This window comes from Dreissena polymorpha, chromosome 12, assembly GCF_020536995.1.
Source record: "Dreissena polymorpha isolate Duluth1 chromosome 12, UMN_Dpol_1.0, whole genome shotgun sequence".
Classification (NCBI taxonomy): domain Eukaryota; kingdom Metazoa; phylum Mollusca; class Bivalvia; order Myida; family Dreissenidae; genus Dreissena; species Dreissena polymorpha.
Genome location: NC_068366.1, coordinates 23,413,750 through 23,425,322, shown reverse-complemented (window position 1 = coordinate 23,425,322; position 11,573 = coordinate 23,413,750). Strand labels below are relative to the sequence as shown.

At 33.4% G+C, this 11,573-nt stretch overlaps 1 protein-coding gene and 1 long non-coding RNA gene across 3 annotated transcripts; both read left to right on the top strand.

Annotated features, from left to right (window-relative positions):
- The first annotated feature begins 1,306 nt into the window (after positions 1–1,306).
- Positions 1,307–2,773, top strand: LOC127852362 (uncharacterized). The gene is made up of 5 exons (XR_008036214.1): positions 1,307–1,392; positions 1,842–1,964; positions 2,126–2,260; positions 2,365–2,442; positions 2,606–2,773. It is a non-coding gene; the product is annotated as an uncharacterized LOC127852362 (long non-coding RNA).
- Positions 2,774–2,919: 146 nt separating this feature from the next.
- Positions 2,920–7,307, top strand: LOC127853652 (uncharacterized). Of its 2 annotated transcripts, XM_052388338.1 has the most exons (8): positions 2,920–3,026; positions 3,420–3,512; positions 3,847–3,921; positions 4,417–4,612; positions 4,838–4,984; positions 6,133–6,224; positions 6,447–6,517; positions 6,933–7,307. In XM_052388338.1, exons 1-8 carry the CDS (start codon positions 2,946–2,948, stop codon positions 7,048–7,050), a joined length of 873 nt encoding a protein of 290 aa, XP_052244298.1. In that variant the 5' UTR covers positions 2,920–2,945; the 3' UTR covers positions 7,051–7,307. The 2 variants fall into 2 exon arrangements, with proteins under 2 accessions (XP_052244298.1, XP_052244299.1); XM_052388339.1 differs by having other exon boundaries at positions 2,938–3,026; positions 3,382–3,921.
- The last annotated feature ends 4,266 nt before the right edge of the window (positions 7,308–11,573 follow it).

Genomic DNA, 11,573 nt, shown 5'->3' with positions numbered 1-11,573 from the left:
GTTGAAAAATAACTTTCATATTTTATATTGGCATTCTGTTCATGTTGTTGTACAGAAGATTTTCAATTTTCGAACATAAATGTATCTTTTTTTCAATGCTTTAATAGACTTTCGGGATACTGACGTACGAATATGTAAACTCCAAGCAAATGTAAACCATCTTCAAAATGAGGAGAGCGATGAGAAAAAATTGAAGCAAATCGAAGATAAAATAAGTGAACTGAAACAATCATTACTAACTCTACAGTCAGGTTATTCACAGCCGGGTGTTCAGGTACCTCGATATTCAACCGAGCCGGCAGGTGATGTGTCCTCTGTACTGGCAGGAGTGATCACAGCGGTTCGGAATCATGATTCATCGTCGAACAGTACTCTAGGAACAATCTGGCGCGCGGACGGGTCACAAAACAATCTACCGAACGTAACTGTTGTCAATATTGGAATTCGAACGGGTGACCATCGTTCCACAATCAAATCCCAAGGTGTGTAAGGCTAATACAAAACTGCGTTAAATTAAAACTAGTTCATGCATAAGGAAACGAGGTAGTAATTTGTACATGTTATACATTTAGATGGCAATTTATTGAAACTTCATAAATTATAAACATTTGTGATATTAAACATTCGATTTGTAACACATGCATACTTCGTTGTTGATATGACGTGTATATTACAGTGTGTTATGTCTCTATTGTTTAAGTCACCGTGGCGTAGTGGATATAGTGTCCGTATAGCGATTTGGAGGTCACAGGTTCGATCCCAACTGTGGGAGCGTTCTTTAGATGTCCCCCATAGACAAGTACTGGATCTAGTCCTAGGAAACGGAATCGAGAGCATTCAAAATAAGCCTTAGGATTTGAATGCAATTGCGTTATAATACATAGAAGCAATTATAAACTTATGTTGTATACTTTTAGATCCTCAACATCGCCAAACGTGTTGATACAACAATCGGCGTCGGCGGCATCGGCGCCAGTTAATCTGGCAGGTATCCATTGAGCACATAAAATGATTCGACTGTATAACGAAAAGGCTATTATACATGATTATTAAAATACACGCTGTTATTAAAACCTAATCAATCAAATACATGTTTGACATTTAAACTAACGTATACAAGCATCGGTATACTGTTTACAAACAAATGTGTATGTAACCAAAACCACAGCAAAATGTAATTTGCATGGGTAAATGTCATTTCTTGGTATAGTTTTTTTTCCCAATGCAAACCCAACATTTTCGAACATTTCCTACAATATAACTCACATGAAATTATATCAACTGTACATTATTGCATGTAGTATTTAGAAACAAACGTTATCCACCAAACACATCGGGCCTTCGTATATGATGACTATTGGAAGGCGGTATCGCAAAGTGAGCTGAAAAAAGGTTACTATTAGGTTGTATTACTTTTATCCGTGCTTACTTTCAAATCAAGATATAATTCAGTAAACTGTATTTATCAATCAATTCAGTACATACTAATTATACACATTTCGTTTGGTAACGAGCACCATCATAATAAACTTAATGGAGGTATTTCTGCTTCTGTATTAATTTTGTCTAGTCGGACAACGGCAGTTCGATGCGTTACAATCATGTTGTAGTTTAATTGTGTAGGTGTTATACAGACGAGCGTATGTATTTGTATAAATATCCACTATACACCTTATTTACTTTCTGAGATATTTCCAAAATTTGGTAATTTAAAAACATATGAAAAACCAGCACGATATTCACGCGTTTAATGTATTAATCCTTTATAATGAAGGATGATCGTATTGCTGAATAAAAGTATTCATGTTACGTATTAAACAATATAACATTTCATGTTGAAGCAAGTCAATTAACAAGCGATGAAGAAAGTATACGAACGGTTCTCTGTCTCGACATATAAGAGAGCATGGCTTCTGGGAACGCATGGTCGCAGGCCAAAACATTTGTGAACGATTTTCTTAATGGTAAAGTGTGTTAACTAACGTTTGTTTATATATAAATAACAAGCACTGTTCGATAATACTATAAAATTGTTTGAAGATGTTTATTACATGCTAATCAAAATCATTTAATATGACCGTGTCAATATCATTTTCCATGGAAATGAATACGGCATTTTTTCTAGGCTTAGACATGATGACAGCTCAATACGGACGTTTCGGACTTACAAGGGAATATGTCGGCGTAGTTACATTTGGTCACGAAACGCAATTACATCAACTTCCAACATCAAACTACACGTTGATTCGAGAGAAAATAGGTAAAAGACCAATTGAAGACTATAATGTTTGCATGGATATAGTTATCTTAAACACGTTTTTCATAACTGTGTTTGAATTACTGTTTCAATGTGTATTTATATAGATAATCTTCGATTGGGTGGACCAAGTCCATTATATGGAGGCCTTTGGTTGAGTGTAGCAGGTGCTAGGTGTTGAAGAGGTAGGTATATATAATTTTATGAACGACTTCGATCATATTATGAATTCAATTCAGATGTCAATAAGATTTACATATTCGAATAAAATCAATTAGATCAATTCACATCTGATAACTTATGAATGAATACATGTTGGCATGATGCTAATTCGTCATGTTTTTTAAGCCCTTGCTGCAACAGGTAGCGGGATCGTTATGAGTCCAAGGATTGTTGTTATAACAGACGGCAAACCCACTGAAACTTGGTTGAGAGCTGGACCCGACATCACAACGCAAACAGACAAGGCAATTATTGCAAAACATAATATTTCACGAATAGAAACATTACGTTTGGAATTATCAATAAGCACAAGTCTTTATTTTGGTTAGTTTGTAAATCTTGCATTCACAAACTGACCATAACAGTTCAGTACCGTTCAAACACAAACTATATATGTATGAAAAATGAAATATTATATATTTTCGTCACCATGAAATTGTTTCATATCCATCCATTCTAGACATTGATGTCTTTGATGAGAGGTGTAGAAGAAATCGAAGACAAAGGCACGCCGGTATTTTTCGTCGGCGTTGGCGATTTTGACGAGGTTTGAACATTATTTGAAGCTAATAAAACTTATATACGGTTACCTGTCCATATGTCAATAATGAGGTTCAATAAAAAAAACTAGGTTACGACATACAAAGAACTTGTCTGTGTATTATCGACTTAGGTATTACGTACACTCTGATATCGCAAAGCTTTAACACTATCGGTCCCCGTTTCACATATCCATATTTTGTATACCAAGTATTATAAAATCGTTCCCTTGTGCTTGTATTTTCCTGCCAAGCTCACGTAAGTTAAACTTAAAACAAACACAAATCGCTCAGTACTTTTTTTGGCATATGGCATATTAAACTGTTGATATAGGTCGTTCAATGACTCATTTTCTGATTTAGAAAAGCAAATGATGCAGTAGACCGTCTTTATTTTGTAGAGCTTGTTAAAACTCGTCACGGCTTCCGAAAGGCATAAGAAGCTGTTTGGCTACCAAGATGGACGGAGATTAGCGAAGAAGAGTTACCTTTGTGTATATTGTCAAATTTGTCATTGTGTTCGTTTCCTTTGTTAGTAAAAAAGCATTAATATATCACGTCTCTTTAGGAAGAGCTAATTTCGAAAACAAAAATAAAAAAATCTAGCAATCAGAAATTAAATACATTTAATTCACAGGTTTGTAAGATTTCAAAACAAATATATAATAAATTCGGTAAAGCCTAATGACCACATAAAACACGTGCTTGAATAAATACAACATTGTTTATGTAAGTCACGCATATCAGAGTGATTTAAGTTGTAAACATGCCTGTTTTATTAAATATCAATTTGATTTGATTCGCTCATGTAACCTTGATATATTGTAGACAAAAGCATCTCTGTTTGATGATTTGTCAATGGGCTTTATGCGCAGTTCTTCTGGGCTATCAATTGAGGATGAGGTAAATATCGCAACATAAATAGATTCATCGTTTCAAAAGCATGCGTTACTTAATGTTTGCTTTACCACTATTGCTGAACGGAGTAGCGTTAAAAAATATCAAGTATGATTGAAATGCTGTTGCATCAATTGGCTGCTATTTGCGTCTCACACATACGGGAACACAGTTGTCATTTTCAGTATGTGTAAATAACTTTTCATGAAGATTCCTACGAACATGTCTTCAAATAAAAACATGAGTTTGCATCATATTAATAATTTTAAAAATCTGTAGTTATGCTGTAGTACGTTTAGTTCATGAAGTCACATTTAATATTTTTCTGACACATACAGGCTATATAATGTCCCTTAATTTATTTCGTAGTGTTTTGTGTTCTTGAAGTCTAAAATCATGTTAAATCAACATTATGGAGTTTACAGTGTGCAGTTTTTACACCATGTTATTGTTTCAAATGTATTGTGGTATATACACTCCGCTGCTTTTCGATTCTTTTAGGAGGATATTCGAGACATTCAAGAAGTCTCAATGACACGGTTTCAAAATGAAAAGGAAATAGAGACAAAGGTTTACGCTGAAAGCAAAAATGACGCTTTTCCGGTTATTGGTTCCCGCGTGCGCCGTGGTCCTGACTGGGTGTGGGATAATCAAGACCATCATGGGCCTGGAACCGTCGTCGGTCACTCAGAAGATGGTTTGACCATTTAAAGTCATTCCGTATCAACTTTGTATTGCCAAATGTATTGTTAGATATGGTAAATAATGATAACTATTGATTGAAGGGACATTTTACGATTATTTTCAATTGACATTTACTGTTCAAACCAGCTAAATAAAGAATTAATAATAATTTAAAAACATATTTAACCAAATAAGCGCGAAACTACTACATCATTTTCTTTCTTACTTGTTATTATAGATTTTAAAGTGTGGGTCACATGGGATTTCGATAACATGACCACCGTTTATCGATATGGTCTAGGCGCATATGACGTCATAGTGACAGACGAGCCACGTACGTTGAAACCAGGGAAGACAATGGCGGTCGGCTGTAGGGTGAAACCAGGTAATTAAAATAATGTTTAATGAAGATTGAATACAAATAATACATAAATGATGTATGGCAATAAATAGAAATATCTATAAAGCAACACGATTGTGGCGTTGAAATTAATTTATTGTCATTTGTGTCGTAAAACGATAGACCATAGCTTCATCTTCTAAGAATAAAACAGTCAAAACAACCAATACAAAGCAAACTAACAAAGCCGTGAGTTATTTTAGAATAAAACTCGTTTCTTTAACCGCCGGAAAGAATTCATTCACGAGTTTGAAAGCCAATTACAACTGGCACTTCCATTTTACACTATCGGGTGTAAATGGTACTATATGGAATTCGAAATCGATCAAATGTGTTATTTTACTTTTGCCTATTTATTCGGAAAATATAAGGCATATACTATTTATGTGTTATCATCTTCAGGACAAAGCATGCATATTATTTAGGGGAAATCGACGGTATTGCCTCTAAATATAAACATGTATTAATACAATTCACAATATCTCTTTGCAAGCAGCTATTTTGTCTTGTAACAGTGTTATTGAAACAGTGTTATATTGACGGCATCAAGAAGAAAAATATCAAAATAATTCATAAAAAAAGAATATAACCACGCCTAAGAAGTAGTACTTCAAGCATAATCTTACTACAGCATTGTCACGTTATCGATTTTTCGCATGCGCATATGGATGCAAAAACGATATTTCATCCATAATGATTTTACAATGACTAATTTTACCGCGCCAGGTGAAAGTTCACTCGGCGATAGTGTTTTTAAATATATTAAAATAAATCTATGCCAATAAAATACAATAAGTGAACTATGTTTATTGTTTGCCCATCATTACTATGTATAACGCATCCGCAAACGGACCAATCAAGGTCGCATAACCTTGACCGCCACATGACCCGCACAAAACGTATTAAAGTGCTACACCCATGGAAACATCTCGTTTGCACATTTAAAACATTTATATGTTCTTTATCTCGAAATTATTATGTGTTAGCATTGAGTAGAAAAACACACATAAATACATACTTTTAAATTACAAAAAACTATGCGACAGTGTTAAGCCTATGATTGGCTATGATAAACTGTATTAAATAATGCAGTAGCGATTAATTGTTAGAATGTTTAATTTTTTAATGTATAGGCCGAGATGCTAGAATGCTAGATGCTATATGGAGCGACATTGCCTTTTCCACCCAAGGAGTGGTTATACGTAAGGGCTCGCAAAAGGCACATGCAAGTTTTGTATACCAAACTGCGTTAGTATTGTATGAAAAGTAACATGTGCATTTTAAATTTTAATTTGTGTTATGTCTTATCTTTACGTATTTCGTTTCAAAGGGACTTGTTCACATATTTTGGCTGTTTTAACATGTGTCATTAGAAGCTTTAAATTTATAAATGTAAATATCAAAACTAAAAATCTCCAGTATAAAACAAGAATCTAATTTAATTCAGGTGCGCTGGGAGAATGGCAAGCGTGGAGATTACAGCTATGGCAAAGATGGTCGATATGAAATAGAAATATGGTAAGTGCTTGTTTCTCTTCCAATCAATAACAGTTTGCATACCCCAGTCATAAGAGGGTCAATATGAAATAGAATTATGGTGAGTGCTTCTTTCTCTTCCAATCAATAACAGTTTACATATCACAGTGATATGATGGTCGATATGAAATAGAAATATGGTGAGTGGATTTTTCTCTTCGAATCGAGAACAGTGTACATATCACAGTAATAAATATGTATCGTCGAAGTGGATAAAAAAATAACAGCGTATCAATTTTACATTTAACTAAGTTAATACTTAACAAAAGCTAGCAATAGTTGCATTATGATTAAACATGAAATATGCTGTGATAAAGAACTATTTAAACAAATCATCGTTGTCCATCAAGATCGGACATGATCGTAGAAGTGCAAACGTTTCCATTCATCGTTTCAGTACAACAGCCCAGGAACATATCGGCGACTTCAGCTGCAATACATTTGCAGCCGCCTCAACGCACCGTGCAAACAATAAGAAGGCGAACACAAATAAAAACAAAAACGCCAAAATATGAAAAACTTAAATTATTAATGAAGCGAATGAAATAAATGTTTGACAAACAATAACTATACAAACGTGACATACCATAAACCACGGAATATATTTCAATGCCGGCAGTGTAAAGTTTATTCCTGTTCATTATAATGTAGGAACATAATATTTCATGTATTGTATGTTTTTGGTGTGTTTGTTCTCATTATTTTATTATCATAAGTTTATGGAGTCACAATGACTTCAACATCGGAAGACGTTGTTCTAAGGAAAATACGTGTGTTGTCTTTTTGATTTTTTGTCTTAAAGTGTTTATCTTGAATTATGCTTTTACTTTATTACACGTGTTATGAGCTGCACACGCTATTTAAACAGAAAGGGAAATATGATATATACGGAATATTACGCTAGTCAATTGTTCCAAGAGTTTGTATCACTCGAGTGACTTGTGTGATGACGTATCACACGAGAGGCGGAGCCTCGAGTGTGATGCGAAATAGCACAAGCCACGAGAGTGTACAAATGTATTTTTTACTTTAACAAAACTGACAAAACAATGACTAAAACGGTACGTTTATTTAAGACGCGTATGAATACAGTTTATGTAAATTAACGTGTAAACATTTGAACCGGGAAAACACAGGTTTCCGACACGCTTACCTTAATGCCATCGTTAATCCAATTTTTATAACAATTAAGTTGACAATTTTCATCCGATGTTTATAACAAAAACGTTTAAACGATATGCACTTCCACTTCTATCTGCCATGTCTTTATCGAAACTTAGTTTTAAACCACACTATTTTATTTTATTCCTATCGAAATATACATTTATGCATGATAAACACACACTCCAAAATACGTTTTTAACACATAGTTTACTGCTAAAAAACACAAGGTCCGACATGTCCTTACAGAGTTTAGATAAAACTATTGTGTTTTGTCACTGAAATGACGTCACACGATGTACTACGTAATATATTTCGTAATAGGGTATGTAAGTCTCGTCATGTGACCACCGATATTTCTATTTTCGGTGCGTGTAATGTGACGTCATTAAATGGGTCGAAGTAGTCCGGCTAGTATGGTAATACGGGATTTTTTATTTCAACGATTGATACAACCTGTATTTTGTTAAAAGCATTAAACATGTATATAATAAATGGTAAAAACAGTATATGGTTGTAAATTTCGGCATTCAAATTGCCCAGTTTACGCCATATGCCAAAAACAGAATTAAGTGATGGACATACGAGACTTCATGAAAATTAAAGACTTGTTTGAACATCAGAAATGTATAATGGAAATTAAAAAAAAGCTTTGTTGTGAGCTTTGTTTCTTCGTACTTTAGTTATGTACCTAAATATTTGTGAAGTGAAAAAAACAAATGTTTTCATTGCTTTAAATTACGCTTCAATCGTATGAGTAAATGTTTTCAGAAAACATTTAGCGTTTTAATAACGTGTTTTATGTTTATAACTATTGCTATTATCATTTAATAGTGCAAGAGAATTATAGTCAGTAGTGTTTGTCATCTTAACTTCTTTTAATCGTGAAAGCGAATTATGGTCAATAGTGTTTGTCAGCCAATTATTTTATCGTGAAAGCGAGTTATGGTCACTAGTGTTTGTCACCTTATTATTTTATCGTGAAAGCGAATTATGGTAAGTATATAATGTTTGTCAGCGAATCATTTAATAGTTAAAGCGAATTACGGTCAGTAGTATTTGTCAGTCAATTATTTAAACGTGAAAGAGAATTACAGCCATTAGTGTGTGTCATCTTATCATTGAATCGTGAATGAGAATTATGGTCAATAGTGTTTGTCAGCTAATCATTTAATCGTGAAATAGAATTATAGTCAGACGTGTTTGTCATCTTATCATTGAATCGTGAATAAGAATTATGATCATAAGTATTTGTCATCTTATCAATGAATCGTGAACGCGAATTATGGTCAATAGTGTTTGTCATTCAATCATTAAATCGTGCAAGCGAATTATAGTCAGTAGCATTTGTCATTTTATCATTTAATCATGCTAGAGAATTATGGTCAATAGTGTTTGTCTGGGAATCATTAAATCGTGAAAGCGAATTATGGTCACACGTGTTTGTTTTTACATTATCGAGGTAATTTACTTGCATTGACATATACAATTATTGTTTTTTATTCTAAGCATTCTGTTATCAAACAACTACCAAATCAGCACTGTCAATAACACATTTAACTTCAAGAGAAGAGGTCCCTTGTATATATGCATTTAAATATGCTTTTATTTTATAAACTTTAATAAAACTGTTGAAATCAATACGATACCTCAAAATAACACATATTATTTTATAAAGATTGTTACGCAAGCACAAAAAAAAGCGCAACGACTTCGAATAATAAGTTTTAAGGTATTACAACAATGCTATGTTTAAGTTTGGACAACACTCTTTAAAATTGACAAATTTGCATTGTACTTGTGAACGTTTATTTGACTGTTTTATGAGTTCTTAAAAAATAGACAATTCATACTCGTGAATAGGTATGAATATGGTTAAAACTAAGCGTGTTGTTCTCAAAACAGAAGCGGGGAATATCGAATTACCGGATAAACAGAAATCCCCCCACAAAAAAAACTCAATCAGCTGATCGTTTGCGTTGAAGCCTTCAGCAACTACCTCACGAGACAATAATAATAAAATGGATGTTAAGTTAAAATACAAGAGTGATATTAAATGTTTAATTAAAAAGGCAAATGCACAGTTTCTTGCGCAAAACATAAGCGTGTTCATATCCAGCAAAACGCTACTCATCAATAACACGTTTATAAAAATTAGAGGAAAAGAAGTTTGCTTGCATAGGCAAAATTCTTGAACATATTTTCTATTTAACGTAAGTTGTACATCATGCGTGATACCCAGTATCCAATGAATGGTGAAGTATTAATATATATCAACGTATATTACCGACCGTGTACTCAAAGTAGCTTTTCACTAATGATTTTAGGTCGCATTACATTTTGTATTCGGTTCATATTACATTCTCTTTATAAATAACATAACTAAAACAAAATGAATGGTTTCAGCAAGATTTGCGGCTTATGCTGAATTAAATGCTGAAACACACCGTATATTTACTCAAGCGCAAAAGATCACTCACCCGGAAACTGTTTGTAAGGATTGTGTAACTCCGGTTTTAAAGGGGCCTTTTCACAGATTTTGGCATGTTCTGAAGTTTGTCATTAAATGCTTTATATTGATAAATGTAAACATTGGAGCTAAAAAGCTCCAGTAACACATCAAGAATAAAATAAAAAAAGGAAAAAAAAATTGCCCGCAGCAGGGCTCGAACCAGTGACCCCCGGAGTCCAGAAGTAAAAACCAACTAGACCGCTCGGCCATCCTGCCAAGTATGTATGGAAGACGTATGTTATAGTTTATATAAGCAATCTTTGTAGTTTCACAAAATTAAACGACAACAACAGAACTCTCCAAATTATTCAATCGTTTCGCGTTGCAACGCTTTATAATTTTCATGATTTAAAATCGTCAAAAGATGCATAAAATGGCTATATTAGACCATGGTAAATGTTCAGTATTACTGTTTCCTCAAAAATATCATAACTAAAACGAAATTTTGCGAATCTAAAACAACTTCTTTTCAATTTTGTCAATTTACCAAAACGTGAAAAGATCCCTTTAATGACTTGAGTAATAACGCGAAAGGAATTGTGGGTAGCACTTCTTTTACGAGTGAAAAGTGACAGCGAAAGTAGGCAAGGTAATCGTGCTTCTGATAATCGCTATCAGTCTTAATAGAGATTCAAAATCACATTTCTTTAAACAACATTCCGTTTTAAACACACAATAAAAACGATTTTTCTTTCATTATTAACATTTTAATTCCTACGCAGAACTACTTTTGCGGAAGCATAATTCCCCAAACCAAGGGAATGTGACGCGTCTTAGTATAGAGGTGACAATAACGTAGTGACGTCACCATCTATGTATAGAATTGTTTGTAAGTGGCAGGTTACAGTTTTTTAACACGTTTCTAGAAAACTAACTATAATTCCACCGACTTTTCTTCCGTGTATATTTGCCTTCATTTCGAGTTTCACGAGAATTCAGGATAAACTATTTATCGGCACCTATTTTAAATGTTTGAAAATTAACTGTCTATGATTCATTCATTTCACATATAAATTTATGGCATAATTAGTGTTTTATCTATTCAATTATGGAATACAGTGTCGATGTTTTAGGAAAAGAAACACTCATGTTGTGTTCAAAACATGTCATTTTTTTAATTCAATAAATACTTCATTTATTGTTTTATTCTACACCTTTATGGTATTTATTGTGTTTAATTGATATTCATGTATTGGATATTTTACACAAACTGCAATTAAGTATAAGATCATTTGCAATTGCTGACATATATTGTACAACCTCACGATAATGATCATGTATGTGCTTGAATAAATTCCAATTGAAAACCTAGAGCGGTACACATTTATTCCACTTCTTATTCAAATAACGCCACAAGCCTATGTT